At 52.4% G+C, this 19,550-nt stretch overlaps 1 protein-coding gene across 3 annotated transcripts in view; it reads left to right on the plus strand.

The window, feature by feature from the left end:
* DNMT3A (DNA methyltransferase 3 alpha) overlaps positions 1 to 19,550 on the plus strand; it is an 88,426-nt gene that overhangs the window by 29,199 nt on the left and 39,677 nt on the right. For all 3 annotated transcript variants that reach the window (XM_061625920.1, XM_061625918.1, XM_061625919.1), the window contains exon 4: positions 14,767 to 15,028. In XM_061625920.1, coding sequence (XP_061481904.1) covers positions 14,767 to 15,028 — 262 coding nt within the window. The remainder of the gene's footprint in view (positions 1 to 14,766; positions 15,029 to 19,550) is intronic.

Consider the following 19,550-nt stretch of genomic DNA (forward strand, 5'->3'; position numbering starts at 1 on the left):
GATTTTATCGGCAAAGTGTTTAACAAATGTGTCACAGGAGGCTTTTGCTTGTTCCATAGGTTCCTGCGCTACTGGACCGACCAGGCTTCAGACCACTTGGAACAACCTCCTGGGACAGCACTCTGCCGACGCAATAGAGGCAGCAAAGAATTGCCTCTTTGCTGCCTTTGTTGCCCGCTGGTAGGCCGCTATTGCCGCTCTAACCAGTGTCCGATCACCTTCAGTGCACGATTTCCGCCATCGGCGCTCTAGTCGTCTCACTTCCTGCCTCAGACTGCGTAACCGTGGTGTATACCAGGGTGCAGTCTGAGTTCTATTCAGGAGAAGAGGACGTTTCGGTGCCACCCGGTCTATTGCCCTAGTGATCTCCCTATTCCACTCCATCACCAGGGCTTCGACCGGGTGGCCTTCAGTTAGCTCCAGATCACCCAGCGCATTCAGGAATCCAGTGGGCCCCATCATGCATCTGGGGCGGACCATCCTAATAGGTCCTTGTCCCCTGCGGAGGGTGTGGGCACAGAGAGATCCAATTTCACCAGGTAGTGATCTGCCCATGACACAGGGCTAGAAGAAACAGTCCCCATCTTCAGATCACTTTCCTTCTCTCCCGCGACAAATACAAGGTCAATGGTATGGCCGGCTACATGGGTGGGACCCATATTACTTAGGTGTAGTTCCCATGAAGTCATGGTTTCAATGAAATCCCGAGGGGCTCCAGTGAGAATGGCCTCAGCATGCACGTTGAAATCCCCCAAAACCAATAAGTTCGTGGTAAACAACCGTACAGCCGCGACCACCTCGAGCACCTCGGCCAGGGAGTCTGCCGTGCAGTGGGGTGGGCGGTACACCAGCAGAATTCCTAAACTGCCCTTTGGTCCCAACCTCCAGTACATACAATCAACAAACTTGGTCTCGTGGAGAGGAGGTCTGGCGAAAACCAAGGACTCTCGATAAATAACTGCCACACCCCCTCCCCGCTGCTGCTGCTGGGACGGAGAGGGTCACGGAAGTGTCCTTCGCTCAGAGGGCACCCCCTTTTCAGCCTCTTTGGCCAGAGCCAGCATCAACATTTTTTAAGGGTTGCCTTAGCCCTTATATCCCAGCCGACGCCTGAGGAGCTCTGTCAGTTGTCCCGTGGGTTGCAGAGGCCTGGCTGGCCTCAACCAGAAGTCGGGCATTGAGCGCTTCTGGTCCCAGCAGAGATTCGGCAGGCCTCCTTGCGCTGACTCTTGGGTGTCTCTTGAAAACCTTCTTTATGCAGACAGGCCTTCGCAGCGGCTTAATTAGCCAGTCACTTCACTTATCATTTGCACTGCTGTAATGGTGCTTTCCCTCATTGCACCTTTCCCTGATATTTTATGAAATGGCAGTATATAAATAAATAAACAAATAAACACACATGCCCGCCCTGCGCCTGGGAAGCTCTGCTTCATCCCTCCTGCCTGGCAACCCTCCCAGCAGGCTCACTGGTCTGTTGCCCACCCCAGTTCAGCAGAGCTGCTGGGTTTCCTTCCTTTCCAGGCGAGCACTTGGAAGGTGCAAGCGAGGCCTGCAGCCACTGTCGTGCACTTGGCCCCGCCGTCTGAACTGCCCCATGAAGCGGTGCCCGCCATCCACGACAGGCTGGCTCAGAGGAGCTTGGGGGGCATTGGAAGCCCTTGAGGCTCCTGCCCCCTGGAGAGACCGCCCCTCCCAGGAAGGCACACTCTCTGGGTGACGCTTGCCTTGCAGAAGGGGCTGCCCCCACTGGAAACCTCCCATTGGGGCCGTAGGCAGCCCAGATTGGCAGCCTCAGGAGGGGAGAGTGTTCTTGCACTCGGGTCCTGCTTGCGGGCTTCCCCCCGGGCGCCTGGTTGGCCACTGTGAGAACGGGATGCTGGACTAGATGGGCCACTGGCCTGATCCAGCAGGCTCTTCTTATGTTCTTATGCTGCATGGGCCAGATATGCTGGGCTGGGCCCAGGGAAAAGCAACAAGCTCCCAGTGACTCAAGTGAGCGGAGTCTCTGTCCTATCCGGCCTGGGACAGAGAGTGAGTGCCTTCCTAACCTGACCTCCAGAATCCCCCAGGTTTTTTTTGCTCTTTAGGGTTCTCCTTCGCATTCCCAGATTGGGACTTGCGTCTGCCTTTCCTGCCCCCTCCCCAAGCCCCCCATTAGACCTTGGCTCCTGGTGCTGGGAGCCCCCCCCCTCCGATGCAGCCAGGAGCTGTGCAGGTTTGTTGGCCAAGGGGGCTGTGGGAACGGCTCGCCCTCCTCCTCCTCTGCTCCGCGCTGCTCCTCTTGCCTTGTGCAGCTGCAACCTGATCCTTGGCACGGCTGCCAGGGCAAGGGAGCCTAGCTGGCCACGCGCCACACGCTTCGAGCAGGGCTGCGGCTGTTGTGTGTTGCTAGCTGCTTCTCGAAACTGGATCAGGCCAGACAGGGAGACTGCTGTGCCCGTGGCGGGGAGGGAGGGAAGCAGGCATGCAGGCAAGCAAAGTTCTTGCAAGGCTGGGGCGGGACGAGGAGGCTTGCTGGATGGGGGCCAGCCTGCTGTCACCTAGAGGAATGGTTGCAGCTGCTTGGCTGGGCCCCCAAATGCCTTGTGGATTTAAAGGGCCAGCGTGCCATGCTTTGAATGATCCCGGGAGGCCAAGTGAAGGCAAGCATCCTCAGGCCCCCTTGGCCTACTCTGCCCCACCTTCTTATATGAAACAGTCATATTCAACACCACCATATTGTGGTGTGTGCGCATTATGGCTTAGGACACAGAATTTGATTGCTGGGTGCAGAATTCACAACACCGGCTTTCATGGTTCAAGAACCAAGTTTCTATCCCCTAATGCTGCCAAGATGTTTATTATTTATTTATTTAATTTGTATCCCGCCCTTCCTCCCAGCAGGAGCCCAGGGTGGCAAACAAGGCACTAAAAACACTTTAAAACATCATAAAAACAAATCTTAAAATACATTAAGACAAAACAGGTTAAAAACATTTCAAAAACTTTCCATACCATGGACTGTGAAAAAGACAAATAATTGGGTGTTAGAACAAATTAAACCAGAACTAACACTAGAAGCTAAAATGATGAAACTGAGGTTATCATACTTTGGACACATCATGAGAAGACCTGATTCACTAGAAAAGACAATAATGCTGTGAAAAACAGAAGGGAGTAGAAGAAGAGGAAGGCCAAACAAGAGACGGATTGATTCCATAAAGGAAGCCGCAGACCTGAACTTACGAGATCTGAACTGGGTGGTTCATGACAGATGCTCTTGGAGGTCGCTGATTCAGAGGGTCGCTATAAGTTGAAATCGACTTGAAGGCACATAACAACAAACCACAGGCTAAGGATTAATACAGCCTTGTATTTAAGGGCTCAGCTGGTAGCCATAATAATAATAATAATAAAATAAAATAAAATTTTATTTGTGAGTCGCCTATCTGGCGGAATTAACAGCCACTCTAGGCGACATACAATAACACAGAAATACAATACATGATCAACAAAAACCACAATTAATAATTAGTCTAAAACCAGCCTGCCAATTAATAACATCATCAAAACTAATCCACCCCAGAAGTCCTATAGGCCTGCCTGAATAGCCGGGTCTTCAAGGCCCGGTGGAAACCCATCAGGGAGGGGGCATGTCGAAGGTCAAAAGGAAGGGAATTCCAGAGGGTGGGGGCCACAATCGAAAATGCCCTCTCTCTGGTCCGCACCATGGGTGAGTGGGACCTGCATGCGGGCAAGCTCATGGAATTCCACGCAGGCGAGTGAGTGGGCTGGCAGGGGATGGGTGGTGCACTCCATCCCTCCTGCACACCTAGCAGGGAAATCAATCAATCAGCTCCCAGAGAGACTGAAGTCTCCTCCCCCTCCACCAGCTCTCAGGTGGCTACTTACATTTCCCCCCCAAGCTAATAACGTTTGGGAGCTGCTACACAAGGCTGGCGATTAATATTGCTCCCATGTCTTGCTTGTGAACGCCCGGTAGGAACTGGTGGGCCACTGCGGACATTTTCATTTGGACAGAGAGCTCTTTTGATCCAGCAGTTTATAAATGTTCTGCATAAAATATACAAAACAAATGAGCCCGAGGGTGGGTATGCCGTCGAAGATGACGGTTCACCCCTCAAAATGCCAGGCGTTTGCCTGAGGCCCCAAAAGGCGGCTGAGGGTTTCAGGAAAGTACTGCTGAGAGGCGAGTGGCATCAAACGGCTGCTGTGGATCAAGCGAGGTAGACTTTGCCTCCGGCCTCATCCCAGGCATTTAGGGCTCCAGGTGTTGCTGATGGACACCTGTTTCAGCTGCAAGAGCAGGTGGTGGAGCGGGGAGGCCGCCTGGGGCTCTGCTTGCTTCTTGGGATTGTTTCTGTCTTGGCCAAGATCTTTGCTGGCGTGGAGGAAAAGTTCTGGCAGGATGCTGTCATGTGGGGAGAACACGGTGGGGGAGACACCTCAGCCACATCCGCCAACATAAGAGGAACTGAAGGCTTAGCATTGGGGTGGGGGTGGGGGACTGGGTCATGTCCTAAATCTTAAAACTACCCCTTAACTTGCTGCTGGGGTGTGTGCGTAGGAGCCTCTTCTCTCCCCCCGACCCAACCCGCCACCCCCATGTGTTCTCTCTCTCTCTCCCCCTCTCTCATTCCAGCTGGGAGCTAACCTATTAATTCATGTATTTATTTATTTCACACATTTCTGTCCTGCACATCAGCTCTGAAAGATTATCAGGAATGGCTCAAAACTGAAAAATTAAAGCAAACAATGACACCACCGATGCAACACATATTTAAAGCAGTGGAACGGTAAATCAAAGCATTTAAACCACAGCTAGGTAAGATTTAAAAACTATCCATTTAAAAAAACATCTGAAAAGCCTGGGCAAATGAAAAGGCCTTCCCCAGGTCCCCAAAGGATAGCAAATCTTGTGCCAGGCAAGCCTCCTTGGAGTGGCATAGCAAAGGGAGGGTGTCATCACTGAAAAGGCCCTGTCTGGGGGGAGTTCCATTCACCTTGCCTCTGGCAGCTGGGAGACCCACCAAACAGTCTCCAGGGAAGGTAGCACCTGGGGAGATTCATGCAGGAAGGGTGGGGGGAGTCCTTGAGGCATGCTGTCTTCAAGGGCAGCCCCATATGTAACGATTTACAGGAATCCAAGCAGGAAATTACCAGAGCATAGATCACAGTGGCCAGGCTGCCTCTTCCGAGGCGGGACAGAGCAGGGCCCGGCAGGCAGCAAGCAAGGCCTGGAGGCCCAGCAGGAAACCTGATTTTAGCTGCTGCTGAAGATCTGCTTTTTGCGTTTTGCTGCAGCTTCTTTCAAGCGTCTTCTGCTAGCTGCCTGTTCCTTGACGTCCTTTTCCTTCCCTTTCTGTGGCCAGCTTGCCTTCAAACAGCTTCCTGGCCCTCTAAGGCCCAGTCGCGGAGTCCTGGGTGTAGACACTCACCCCCACACATACACAGAAGACCAGAAATCGAAAGAACCTCTTGAACAGAAGAGCCCCCGGCTGCATTTGCAGGAAATCATGTGACATCCCTGTGCCCCCCCAAAGCAGCTTTGGGTATTTCAAAGGCAGAGACCTTCTGATGTCCCTGTGAGGCAAAAGCTTACAGTGTTTGAAGCCTCCTTTTGCCGCATCTGAGCCTTGGTCCACCTGGTCCAGGCCCTCCCCCTTTCAATTATTTGAAAGTGTGTGCGTGCATGCGCTCCGGGTGATGCAAATATTCATATGTGACCTGAAGAAGAAACCAAAGAGACTGGAGTGCATGCGTGCACACACCCACTCACATGGGCCAACTTTGACAGGGGCGGGCATTGGGTTCAAACTGTGCCTGCAAACAGACAAAGCAGAGCGTTTTGCCAGTGAATCTGGAGTTGCTGCCAGGAATTGAACTTTGAGCAAAAAGCTCCTACTCTGGATCTAATTTATTATTATTATTATTAATAATAATGATGATGATGATTTATTTCATTTATACCTCGCCTCTCTTTCCGTGATAGAAACCCAAGGCGGCTTCCGTATGGTTCCCAGGCGGTCTCCCATCCAGGCACTGACCAGACCTGAGCTGGCCTCATGTGCCTTCGGACCACAGCCTGGGATAATTTTAGTAATACTCCGAGAAGACCCATTGAAATGAATGGACATGATTAAGTTGAACCGGTCATTTCAGTGGGTCTACTCTGAGTAGAACTTAGTTGAAGACAGGTCTTCATTTTTTAGACTCCAAAAATGCACAGTTGGGTAATGCCTTTATAAGGATCAACAAAAAGTATTGGCCTGCTGTGGGTTTCGTAGGGGTTTTTTATGGACTGAGCTAGCTGCTTGTGCTTTTTAATTTTTAGAGTTGCTGCGTTCTTGTGTGCTTTCTGCGTAAAGGAATGAGCAACAAAATAGTGGATATTGCTTTCTTTCTAACTATGAGTGATAGCTTTGTTTATTAAACTGTTTATTGAACTTCCTGCTGCTGGGAGGAAGGGCGGGATACAAATCTAAATAATAATAATAATCATAATAATCATAATGATTTATTTCATTTCTACCCTGCCTCTCCTTTCATGATGGAAACCCAAGGCGGCTTACCTGTGGCTCCCAGGCAGTCTCCCATCCAGGCACTGACCAGCCCTGACCCAGCAGGGGGCTGGCCTCTTGTGCCTTCACACCACAGCCTGGGACTATTTACCTACAGATTGCCTGGCTGGATCAGAGCCAGTCTAGTCCTGCACCCGATTTCCAGATGAGGACAAGCTGGGAAATAGGAGGCTGCCTTATTCTGAGCCACACTGTTGGTCCATCTAGCTCACTGTTGTCTGCACTGGCTGGCAGCAGCTTTCCAGGGTTTCAGGCAGGGAGTCTCTCCTAGCCTACCTGGGGACACTGCTGGGGATTGAACCTGGGGCCTCCTGCGTGCACAGCAAGCGCTCTGCCACTAGGCTACGATGGCCCTTCCCCTACGTAATTGCTATAGTTGTGGGGGGTTGGGGGTGCTGAAGACAAGCCAGGTTTTCATGGGGGTGGGTGCCCGCTGGGAATCCTTGCTGCACCTCCCCAAGAAAGACTGGTGAACGTGTTCCTTGCCCAGATGTTTGTCTGCCTGGGCCTGGGCTGCAGCTGATTTCATTTTCCATCCCAAGGCCAGCTTCTTCCCGGGGCTGCTGAGGGGCAACCCTGGATCCCAACCCCAGCTCCTGCGTTGCTTCTCTTCCTCCACCTGCCAGATGGGAGCAGGACCAGGCTTCCTGTGGTTGTGAGGGGGAGTGAGGCATGTGAGGCTTTTTGCAAATGGCCCAGAAATCGGCACAGGGACTCGTGCACCTCTCTCTGATTCCTCTGTCCCCCTCCCCCCAGCCACCTTTCCTCACCCTGCTTGCATCTCTGCCTCTCGACAAGCGTGTCTCTTTGCCTTTCCTTTGCTGCAGTTTTGCTTCTGCTTCTCACCTTCTGGCGAGTGGGGAGAGGAGGGGAAATCCCCTGGCGCTCCCCCCTGCAAACGGCACTTGCTGAAATGGCGCTCATGCAGTGGCCGTTAACTTCAGTTGCACATGGGTTGCCCCCAGCCTGGTCCCTGCTGCTCTGTGCACCCTAAAATTTTCTTGAAATCCTGGACTTTAATGGCCCCTTTCCTAATGTTCAGCCTGTGCTTGCAAAGGCAAGGAAATAAGGCCGCTGTGGCAGATCAGTTCTTGGGGATAATGGAAAGGGGAAGAGTTGTTAGCCACAAGTGTATAATTTCAAGTTGTGGATTGCTGTTCTTGGCTAGCTGTGGGTCCACCAGTTGTGGATTTCTAGTGTTGGGGCCGATTTCCTCCCCACCAGCAAAGCACTGAGCATTTGCCATTGTGGTTGCTACAGGTCCCTCTTCAGGCGTCCCCCCTCGGAGGAGATGGCATCGGTTGAGCCACCGAAAGCTTTGCAAACGGGGCTGTCCCTCCTTTGCATGCAGATCTGTGGGGGGGGGTGGGCGGAAGGGCAGGCGGATAGGGAGAGGTGGCTATTTTGGGTGCCTTGGCTGGTAGCAGCTGATGCGGAGGGGAGTCTGTTCAAAAGTTAACTGCCCCCTTGACCTGCTAGGACATGGGCTGGAGTTGCTGATCCCTCCAGGGAGCGGGAGGAAGCCCTTGCCCTGGTCGCCTCACCCCTGCCCCTCCCATTGCACCACTGGACGGTAAGTGAGCCAGTGGCTTTTGGGGGGGGGGACTGAGAGGAGAGTTGGGGGTGGGGAGAGGCAGCTTCTATCCCAGGAGGGGAAAGGACGTGATATCAGAGGAGCCCTTCAGCAGCTGGAACAGAGCCACAGGGCACATCTAGTCCAGCAGCAGCTGCCTCCAACTAGATGCCTCCGATGGCCTGTACTGCGTTATTAGTCGTAGTAATGTTTGCATTCCTGTTGCTGTTTTAACTTGCCATTTCCCAATGGCTCGCAGAACTTCACATGCTATCTTGGTCATCCTTCCAACAACTCTGCAAGGTAGGCCAGTATTATCCGTATTGTACGAGCAGGACTTTAACTTTACAGTTGACAACGAGGACATTGAACTGGTCAAGGATTGTCAATACCTCGGCACAGTCATTAACCAAAATGGAGACAACAGTCAAGAAATCAGAAGAAGGCTAGGAGTGGGGAGGGCAGCTGTGAGAGAACTAGAAAAGGTCCTCAAATGCAAAGATGTATCACTGAACACTAAAGTCAGGATCATTCAGACCATAGTATTCCCGATCTCTATGTATGGACGGTGAAAAAAGGGGATAAGAGAAAAAACAACTCCTTTGAAATGTGGTGTTGGAGGAGAGCTTTGCGCATACCATGGGAAAAAGACAAATAATTGAGTGTTAGAACAAATTCAATCAGGACTATCACTAGAACCTAAAATGATGAAACTGAGGTTATCATACTTTGGACACATCATGAGAAGGCATAGTTCACTAGAAAAGACAATAATGCTGGGAAAAACAGAAGGGAGTAGAAAAAGAGGAAGGCCAAACAAGAGATGGATTGGCTCCATAAAGGAAGCCACAGACCTGAACTTGGTTCATGACAGATGCTACTGGAGGTCGCTGATTCATAGGATCTCCATAAGTCGTAACTGACTTGAAGGCACATAACAACAACAGACGAGCAGGACTGACAGTGGCTTGCCTAAGCCTGCCTACTGTGTAGGCTGAATGTGAGATTTGGGGTTCTCAGATTGTGCCTTTCACTATTGTGCTGTGCTGGCCCAGTTGATGCTGAGAACAGCATTTGGGGGGGCTGGCAGTACTCTTTGTCTCCCAGGCTCCCCGAGTAGTTGTGAAAAATTAGTTTGCTTAAAGCCAGTTTTAAGTTTGCTGGGTCTTGGGATGGATGGGCTGTGCCTGGTGCTGCAAGACCTCTGCTGGATGCTGCGCTTATAGATACTGCTTACGGGCAAGGTGTCAGGTACTATATGGAAGTGGTAGAGTTTCTTTTTGGAGAACTAATAATTGGGATGATGATGATTATAAATGCCCACTCTGCAAGGTAGTCAGCTCTGTTGAGCTTGGATTTGACTGCCCTGTAGATGGGGTGCAAATCTGGTGAGCATGAGGATCTGGTGAGACAAGTTTCTGAGGTGGTGGTGGTGCTGCTGCTGTTGCTCACAAAATGATGGCATTTGCGCCAACTTGCTGCTTGCCTTGCATCGTACCAGGAGAGCTGGAGGACAGAGAGGCTTTTGTTTTGTACCTCCAGATTAATTTGATCAAAGCTGTGGGAGAACGGTGTCTTCAAAAACTGCGTGTCACTGTTGCCAACATCGCCACTGCTGCTGCTCCTGTACAAGCAACAACTTGCAGCCAAATGTCTCAGACGGTGCTGAGCCAAAAGCAGAGCCTGAATCTCACCAACATTTTCTCTCCTGAAAAGTGCTGCCTTTTTGATTCATGCCGGGAGGGGAATGCATCAGCTGTTGTTGTCATGGCAACCTACCGGGCTGATGCTCCCTGTCTTTCTGCAGTGCACTGTGGGCCATGAAGCCACCAGTGCAGCATAAGAAGTTGGGAATTGTAGGTCTTGTTGCCTGAGCAACAGGCATTCCCTCTTTTCCCTCCTCCATGCAGAGTGAGGGCTTTGTTTGCCCTCAGTGATGTTGCGGCCCAGTCAGATTGGCTACATGCCTCTATGGAGTAATTGCGTTCATGCTGTGATCCCTGATTGGCCTGGAGTCACACCATGAAAAGGAAGAAAAACTTACCTGGAACTCTCTGCTTGTGCCTGTGGGACAAACACTACCTGAAAGCAGCCACAGCCCTCCCTAAAGCACACACTATGGGCCTTGGGGTCATATTGGGGGTCTCATCCCATTTTCACAACTGAAAATTGTGTGCAGGGTGAGTTTCAAAACACGGCCTGCCCAGCATCAGATTGGGTGTTAAGAGGCACCAATGAACTGATTCAGAGCCCACCCACCCCGTGCAGCTCATGAAACAGGAATCGAAGCCATGCAGTTGCATTGCAGCAGGAAAGTGTGACCTGGAGGTCGCTCTGCTCTCCTCAGTTATGCTGCTGGGCACTGATAGAGAACATAAGAACATCAGAGGAGTCTTGCAGCTGGATCAGGCTGGGGGGGCATCTTGTCCAGCCTCCTGTTGTCACAGTGGTCAACCATATGCCCCAAAGGGAAGCCTGTAAGCAGGGCCTGAGTGCAAAGAGCGCTGTGCCCTCTTGTGGTTTCCAGCAACTGGTGTTCAGAAGCACGCTGCCTCTGACTGTAGGGGCAGAGCACAGCCACTGTGGCAGGCAGCCATTGATAGCCGCCTTCTCCGTGAGTCGTCTAATACTCTTTTAAAGCGATCCAGGTTGGTGGCCATCACTGCCTCCTGTGGGCACAAATTCCATTGTTTAACTATGCGCGAGAAATACTTTTTGTCTATCCCGAATCTTCCAACATTCAGCTTCACTGGATGTCCACAAATTCTAGTGGTACGAGAAAGACTCAGGTCCAGATGTCCCACGGACATTTGGTTGGCCACAGTGAGGACAGGATGCTGGACCTCCTTGGTTCTCCTTATGTTCTTTAGACCTCCTGCTATCCACTTTGCCTACACCGTGCATACTTGTATACATCTCTATCATGTCCCCCCTGTGCTCACATTTTTCCTAAAGTAAAAAGCCCCCAAATGTTGTAACCTTTCCTTGTAGGGAAGTTGCTCCCACCCAGAGCCCTGTTTGCGGAGCTGCTGCAGACACGAATGATGCCTGGAGTGTGTGTTCAGGCGCAGCCGGCTGCATCATTTGGACTGTGTCTGAGAACTGGCAGTGCCGCAAGGCTTTAGGACCCTCCCAGAAAGGCCAGTTTCCTCTTTGTCCATGTGTGGAATCCCATTTGGTGCTAGGGACCGGGCAAGTGCTTTTGGTAACACCAGATGGGTAATTGTCTCATGAGGGCAAACATTTAGATTCAAAGGAAAGTACATCTAAGGGCAGGAGGCAAATGGCTACTGATGAAAGGAAGTGTCAAAGCCTCCTCCAGGGATGACGCCTGTTAACAAGTCCCTTTCCCCTCTCTGTCGGGTGCTAGTCCTGGGGGGTGGGGGCTGTTCTTCAGCCTGAGGGAATATGGGCCCCAGGGTTGGCTAGGTATTCCTTCTGCGCTCTGCCAGCGCCTCTCCAGCTGCAAGAGCCCTACATTGATTCCTCCTCCGCCAATGGTGCAAGGCCTATAAATCCTGATCAGTTTCTTAGCGAAAGGTTTAAACTCGTACTCTTCAGCTTAGGTAAGCGAGAAAGGGCAGGGGCAGGAAAGAGCCTTGTAAGTAAGTTTTTGAGTGAACATCAGGAAAAACTTCCTCACTGTTAGAGCCATACGACAATGGAACCCGTGACCTAGAGAGGTAGTGGGCTCTCCGACACTGGAGGCCTTCAAGAGGCAGCTGGACAGCAATCTGTCGGGAATGCTTTGATTTGGATTCCTGCATTGAGCAGGGGTCGGACTTGATGGCCTTATAGGTCCCTCCCGACTCTACTATTCTATGATTCTGTGATTCTAAGTAATTGAGCAATGAAGAGGAAGAGAGAACTCCCCTTCTGAGGACACCTGAAGTTGGCTTCAGCCAGTCACACCTGATTTAAAGTAGGTTCAGGGCAAATGAAAGTACTTCTTTGTCCGATGCAAGTGCCCTTTTTAATAACACTGCTTGAGTTCATGGAGGAGAGGAGTCTTGGGTGGCTCTTTGTCATGGTGGCAAATGGAATTTGGAGGCAGAATGCGTCTTATTTATCGTGCCAGGTTCTGGGGGTGGCTGTTTCCCTTCTCTTGCTTTCATTGGGAGTTTCTCGAAGGCAGCTGGGCTTTTGTCTTGAACTACCAGGGCTCATCTGATGGTGCCATCCTTTCTGAAAACATCACAGACAACAACATGTATCTCTCAACTTACCTCCAAGGAGTTCAAAGTTTTCCTCCTCACTTTTATTCTCACAACAACCCTGAAAGGTTGGATCCAAGGTCACTCTGTGAACATCATGGCTGAGTGGGGATTTGAACCCTGGTCTCCCTGGCCAACACTCTAACCACCACTCCACACTGGTGTCATGGATTTTATGTTTTGCATCATTGCGTTTTGAGTGTTCGTTGTTTTGAGCCAGCAACCTGTTTGCAGAAATGTTTATATGAATCTGGTCATTTCTGGAGATGAGTCCCTGTTCTCCTCAGGGAAGGCTTCCAGTGTTTGCTTTGAATTTTTGCCATAAAATCTGATGTACCGTTCCACCCTGATCTGCTTCCACTTCCTGCCCCAGTCTTAAGTGGCATGTTTGGAGCAACTAAGCTCAACAAAAGCATTACCTGCCACATCCGTCTGTAGAGTTGCTAGGGGTCCAGCCACGTCTCCAACAGAACCTGCCCTTCTGCTCTGTGCAGAGAAGTCAGGGCATTGCTCTACCTCGCTCCCTGCTATGTGCAGGATTTCTAACTTGGGCTGTGTACACACCAGAGTATTTGTGACACACATGTGGGTGGCTCTGAAGTGATTTTTCTGTGCCTGCCCTTGTGCAAATCCATCCACACCTGAGCGCTTTCAGCCAAAAGTGTTTTCAGTTTATTTATTTATTTATTATTTATTTATTTTATTTTTAAACTGCCCATAGCGAGTAGCTCTCTGGGCGGTGAACAAAACAAGATTAAAATACAATATTACAATAAAATTACAATAAAATCAGCAACAAGTTAAACAAAAAACATTAAATGAAACACATTTAACATTAAAATGCCTGGGAGTATAGCCAGGTCTTAACCTGGCGCCTAAAAGAAAGTACCGAAGGCGCCAGGCATATCTCCTCAGGTAGGCTGTTCCACAGTTCGGGGGCCACCACAGAAAAGGCCCTAGATCTAATAACGATCCTCTGGGCATCCTGATGAGTTGGTACCCAGAGGAGGGCCTTGGATACTGAACGAAGTGAACGGGTAGGTTCATACCGGGAGAGGCGTTCCACAAGGTATTGTGGTCCCACACCGTATAAGGCTTTATAGGTCAAAACCAGCACCTTGAATCTGGCTCGGAAACAAATAGGCAGCCAGTGCAGGCGGGCCAGGACAGGTGTTATATGCGCAGACCAGCGGGTCCTCGTCAACAACCTGGCTGCCGCATTTTGCACTAGCTGAAGTTTCCGAACGGTCTTCAAGGGCAGCCCTATGTAGAGCGCATTACAGTAGTCCAGTCTAGAGGTTACCAGAGCGTGAACAACTGAGGCGAGATCGTCACTGTCCAGTTCAGTGTTTTCCCCCCCATGCTAGTGGGCAGGGCTTGGTGGGATGTTTTCTTGCTGTGTGCCGTTGCCCCCTCCCCTCAATTAGTACTTCCCCACCCTCCCTGAGTCCTGGAAACCTGACGTCTATTGCGGGCATGTACACAGGTATTTACCTACCTTCGTGTGAAGCCAATTTTTTTTTGTAGATGCAATTTCTCCAATAGACTTGTACCAAACAGCAGGTTACATTTTAAAAAAACAACCCAAAAAACTCTGTGTGTGTCATGCCTGGCCCCACCAGCAGCCCACCCAGAAGCCCCTCACCAATGGAAGTAGGGAGTGTTGTGGTAGATCACCACAAATGAGGGGGAAAAAAGCCTACCCTCATCACTGTTGGGTAACATGAAATTTTATGTTGGGTGTTTTTTTCCTTGCTGAATTACCCACGGATTAGGAAAATCCAAATTCAGTGAGCAGAAAGTGGGGACTGCCCCTTGGATGAGGACCGCGCACGTGTGGGATGCGTTCAGTCCACTTCCAACTGCCGTGTGTTTACACAACCCTGCTCTAGGGAAGGCATCACTCATAGATGAAGGCCGTGTTCAAATGTTTGTTTCAGGCAAAGACTCTGTAATTGGCCTGTTGTTGCTTGGAGTACTCTGCACATTTAGCTTTTTGTCCCCTTTAAGGTCTTTTCTTAACAGGTTTTCTCAAGGGCTGGAGGTCGTGCTTCAAAAACTTCTTTGACCAGAGGCCTTAACAGAGCACAAAAAATGCACATCTTTTTCCATGAACAATGATGGCTCTACCATCACTTCTCATACCGCAAGTGCATTTTTAAAAAAGTGAAAGTGCCTTCCTTGAGAATCCTCATAGGCAAGAAGCAGGCACTGTCTTGCCCCTCTGAAGTCCCATTTGCCCAAAGGCAGCTCCCGCTTCCTCCCAGCTGCCTGTCAAGGATCACTTCACTTGGGCTTTAGAGAAGCTTTGATGCACTTCCCTAGATCCGGAGGGCGTGAATGTGTCAAGCAGGAATTGCTTTTCACACCCCTCCCTGCTTTTGTCTTGCCTTTTCAGGTGGAGAGTGGTGAAGCCCCCAAAGACACAGCCTCAGCACCAAAGTGCCCCCTGCCCACCCACAATACCAGCCCCGTGGAACAAGTGCCCAACGGCGATGCAGGGATGGGCAGCCCCGAGAACAGCAGCACCACTGACCTGAAGGGCCGGCAGCCGAGCGAGAATGAGCCCAGCAGCCTCCCAGACGAGGATATGGGGGGACAGGCCCTGGAAAATGGGCGCTGCACCCCCAAGGACAGCCCTGACCCACCTGCCAGCGAAGGTGAGTTTGGGAGATGAAGGCTCTTGGATTGGGCTCTTGCAATGCAAACAAGCAATCCTACATGCCCTCCTAGAGGATCCGAGGGTAACTAAGCAGTGCAGGGGATAAGTTGGGCTCTCTAGGGTTCTGGAGACCCATTTGAGCAGCTTGGAGGGTGCTGAGATGAGGCCAAGTCAAGGAGAATTGGAGAGAGCGGGAGCCCCTTAGCTTGAAGACACATCACAGTGCTCAGGGCCAACTTGGAAGCACCCTTTCTGCATTCAGTCCAAAGATACCCTTCTTCCCGAAGGCTGAGGTGTGGGAAAACAGCTCTGTAAACTTGCAAAGGAAGTTGCAAGTGGGCAGTGCTGATAGGCTAGTGCTTGTGATGTCTCCAAGAAGCTCTCCATTCCTAGAACAATTTTGCAGTTTGAAAAACAGCATTCTTTGTAGTAAGGCGTTGAATGGGCAGACGAACAGGGGTGTGCTTTAAAAATATCAATTTAAAGCAAGGAGGGCAGCTACCACGGAGTACAGAAGGGGCAGGACTGATGCGCGAGATGGCATTTGATTCGCTGGAATGCACATCTGTTGCTCAGATTAGGAAGCTGACTTTGCCCTGCTGCTGAGAGATTCGTTGGAAGTCCCTCAGATGTTGTGCCAGCCTTCCCTCTGAGGAACGTGGCCTGACTTGAATGTTCTGATAGGTCAGCCTTCACCAACCTGATGCCCTCCAGCTGTTTTTTATTGTAACTCCCATTGGCCCCTCCCAGCATGGCCATATGGGTGCTGGGGCTGATGGGAGTTGTAGGCCAAAATACCTGGAGGGCATCTGGTTGGCCAAGGTTATTTTGGAGACAAGAGCTTGTCATTGTCACTGGCTGTAGTCAGAGGCTGGCCTCCGTGGCACAGAGCACAGGACCACCCAGGGGAACCCCGTGCCACAGTTTCTCCTGCTTCTGCACCGGTCACACCAAGGCTGGGGCAAGAGCATCCCAGTTCCAGGAGTCAGTGGATGCCCTCAGGGTCAGGTGTACCCTAGAGAGTATCTCTGGCAACAGTTTGATGGGCTCCAGTTAGGGTTCTGCCTGCACAGGCAAACTTGTGGGAGGTTTTGGGGGCGAAACCAAGTACCATGTCCCCTCCCACCCCCCACCTCAGCTCCCTGCCTCACTTTCGGAAGGCAGATGTTTTCTGTGCAGCATGGTGTGTCCTCAGTCGTGTTCGCTGTGTGGAATACAGGCCACAGAGGGCCGCCAGAGGCCTGGGCTGTGAGGCTGGTGAATGTGCTGATACTGTCCTCCTAATTAGAAGCGCTGTTATTCTGCAAATCGATTCCCTTCTGGGTGCGCCCATGGCAGACGCTTCCTAAGATCTTGTTCCCCCGCCAAGCTCTCTGTGCAATCCGTAAGACTGCTTGGGCCTCCCCTACCATCTTCAGGGCTTGCGAAATATATTTGGGGTTCCTCGGGGCCTGCGCCAAGTTTGGGATGAGCTGGGATCTGATGGTTCAGTGGCCAGGCCAGGCCGGTTGCTGGGAGTGTTGAAGGCTGGTGGATCTGGCACTCTTCTTTGCCTGGCCTAGGGAGAGAGGGCTGGCAGCCGCTGGGGCAGCAACTGGCTGCGGAGCCCACAAAGCCGGCAGCCGAGTGTGGCTGTGGTTTTGGTTGCCTGCCAGCACGGCCCCTTTTGAAGAGTTGCCAGTGTGTGTGAGGGCGAGAGTGGCACAGAGAGCAGAGGAAGAGGCCGGCCATGCCGTTGCAGGGAGGACACTTGTCCACATGTGCAGGGGCCACAGAGAAATAGGAGAGCAAGCTGGAGTTTCTGAAAGAGCGGAGGGGTGGTGGTTTCCACCCCACTGCTTTTTTTCAGCATAGGGAACAACAAAAGGTGCTTCTCCCTTTTGCTGAAAAAGATTGGCTTTATATTAAAACTGGGGAAGTGCAAACCAGCATGCGCCTCTCTTGCTTAGGCCAGGCTGGAGAACTGCTGGCGCCTCCATAGGAAGAGCCGTGGGGCACCTTCTTCCCTCGTGAGGAAGTTCCCTGCGCATCCCTCCCTGAAACAAATGGGACCCCATGGCCTCCTGGCCATCTCAGTGGGGCTTGTGCCCTGTGGTGTCAGCCTTCCTCTCTTCCACTCTGCAGCCCGTAGGGATGCCTGAAGCCAGGGCTTGAGGAGTCCGCCCTCCCCCCCCCCGCCGGTTCCCAGGAGCGGCACCATGCATTGCCAGAGGAACGGAGCCCTGTGGGGCCGGCAGCACCTTCCCATGACGATCTATGCGCTCTCTCCTGCCTGGATTTTCTCCGCTCCCCCCCCAGCCTCCCTTCCTTTCTGGGCAGGGTTTGGAGGAATGCTGCCCTGCCCCAGAAACCCAGAGGGAGGCTTTTGTGGGGTGGACAGTCCACGTTCCCAGGGAGCTTAGGTTTCCTGCTGGCAGGAAGCCTGCGAGGGGAGGGGGCTCCTTCTCCCTCCCTCCGCTGCTGCCGTGCCAGGAGCATTCGTTGGGAAGGGGCCTCCTTCAGACTGAGGCTTTGCCAGATGGAAATTCTGAAAGCGAGGGACCCCAAAGGAGAGAGAGCGACGCCAGCAGCAGCAGCAGCTTTTCAGAGGAGCTGGGCTGCCCCAGGATTTATTTGGGGGTGGGCCTCCATGGCGGAGCTGCTACTTGCCCACTGGACTAAGGGCCCCCGGAATGCCCACTCCGGGCATCCCAGAAGAAGTGGGTGGCTTCTCAGAAAGATGAAGGGAGGCGCCTCGGAGCGGTGCATCTCCAGCCTGGGGCAAAGAAAGGGGCTGAGGTTGGTACTCTTCAGATACTTGAAAGAGACCAAAGAGGGGAAAGGAACAGTGGGGGATTGTGCTGCAAGTAAGATGCACAGATGCCATAAAACCCAAATTTTAATGAAGGATAAACAGCTGCCTAGGAGGATATTTTAGATATAGGAAAAAGGAAGGCTTAGAGCCACGCAGTTCTACGGAGGATATTGTGCCCTTGTCTGAGTGGCTCAGTGGCCCCTCTTACGTCCTCCCCGGCACCCGTTGGTTGCCTTGCCTGAGCCCCCTTCCCCGTCTGCCCCGAAGCTCTGATGGGTGCCTGCCTGGCCTGCGTGGTGAAAGCAAGGTGCCGATTCTGCGGAGGAGGTGGGGGTTCCCCAGCAGGCCTGTGGCTTGAGGGGGGGGCGGTGGCAGAAGCTGCATGTGGGTGTGCAAGGCTGTGGGTGCATCAGCAAGTGCAGTGTGGGGCAGCAGAGGAGAGAGAAGCCTGCTGGATCTGACCCACAGGGCGGGGCACAATCTGCAGGGAAGTCTGAGAGCAAGAGCCCCATTTCTGTAGGGCTCAGGGAGGAGGAGTTCTTTGCAGATTGTGTCCCATGCTGAGCAGTTGTGGGTGGGAGTTACCTTGCATCCTCTGCCTCCCATGAATCTTCTCTTTTTCCCAGGGTTGGCTGAACCTTGCACATTTGCGCATGCCCGTACAGGGCCACGCACCCGGGCTGCGCTCCTGGGGGCAAGGCTGCACATGCTCATGGATCTCTGTCTGAATGCAGTCTCTGCTTCCCCCCCCCCCCCGGTTCATGCTCACTGCAGTCAACCCGCTCCCACACCTCTCCCTCCCTGACACGCCTCTCCTCCTTCGCTAAGGTGAGCCCCTCTCCCTCCCTGCCCATCCAAACCCAAAGAGCATGCTTCCGAGCCGAGCGGTGGCTTCCGTGACCTGTGAGGCGGAGAGACCGAGAGCACAGGAAGCCACGTGGCTCTCGCAAAGGGAGGCGAATGCAGAGGCTGAGCCCACTCTGCACAGCACGGGCTTCCTCTTCCCTCCACTTCCTGTTTGGCAGCCTCGGCAATGCACAGAGGTTCAAGACCTCTCCCGGCATTTGGGGGCTTGTCCTTGTCCTCCCCCCCCTTTCCTGGGGCTTGTTCCCACCTGCTTGCAGGAAGAGGCGCCCGTGGCAGGTAGAGGGAGTGAGGTTTACATACACCCCCAATGTGGGGCCGTTGAGGGTGGGCCTAAGTTGCCAAGACAAATGTAGATTAAAGCATAGAGTGGCTGGCTACAGAGGAAGCTTAACATGGCTCAAAATCTGTCCTGTTCCCGCTAGGCCCTTGAGCCAGCCGGGCACTGGTCAGTAGCAACACCAGCAAGGGCAGGAGCAGCATCGGGCCAGGCCGAAGATCAGGGTCTGAGTCTTCAAGGGTCAGTGGGGCAGGCCGAGGTCGTGTTCAAGGTTGTCCATGGGCAAACAAAGGTGTAGGTGAGAGACAGGCCCAAGGTCGGATTCAGACTAGTCAGGCGGCCAGCTTGCTCAAAGCGCGGGTGGTGTGAGGAAGACCTTGATGCAGCAGCACTTGCAGCCAGGTACTGTGGCTTTGAGCTGGAGCTGCTGGAGTCGCACCCAGATCCCTGTCGACTCCTGTCTGCTGTCTTCATCCAGAGGGTCTTACTCCCAAGGAGAGTTCTACTCCTAGGAGTCCTGGCCTGCAGGTAGGCCCGTCACCTGATGGGGCAAGTTTCTGCCTGGCGTTTGAGGTGCTGTGT

The sequence above is a fragment of the Rhineura floridana genome, chromosome 4 (genome assembly GCF_030035675.1).
Source record: "Rhineura floridana isolate rRhiFlo1 chromosome 4, rRhiFlo1.hap2, whole genome shotgun sequence".
Classification (NCBI taxonomy): domain Eukaryota; kingdom Metazoa; phylum Chordata; class Lepidosauria; order Squamata; family Rhineuridae; genus Rhineura; species Rhineura floridana.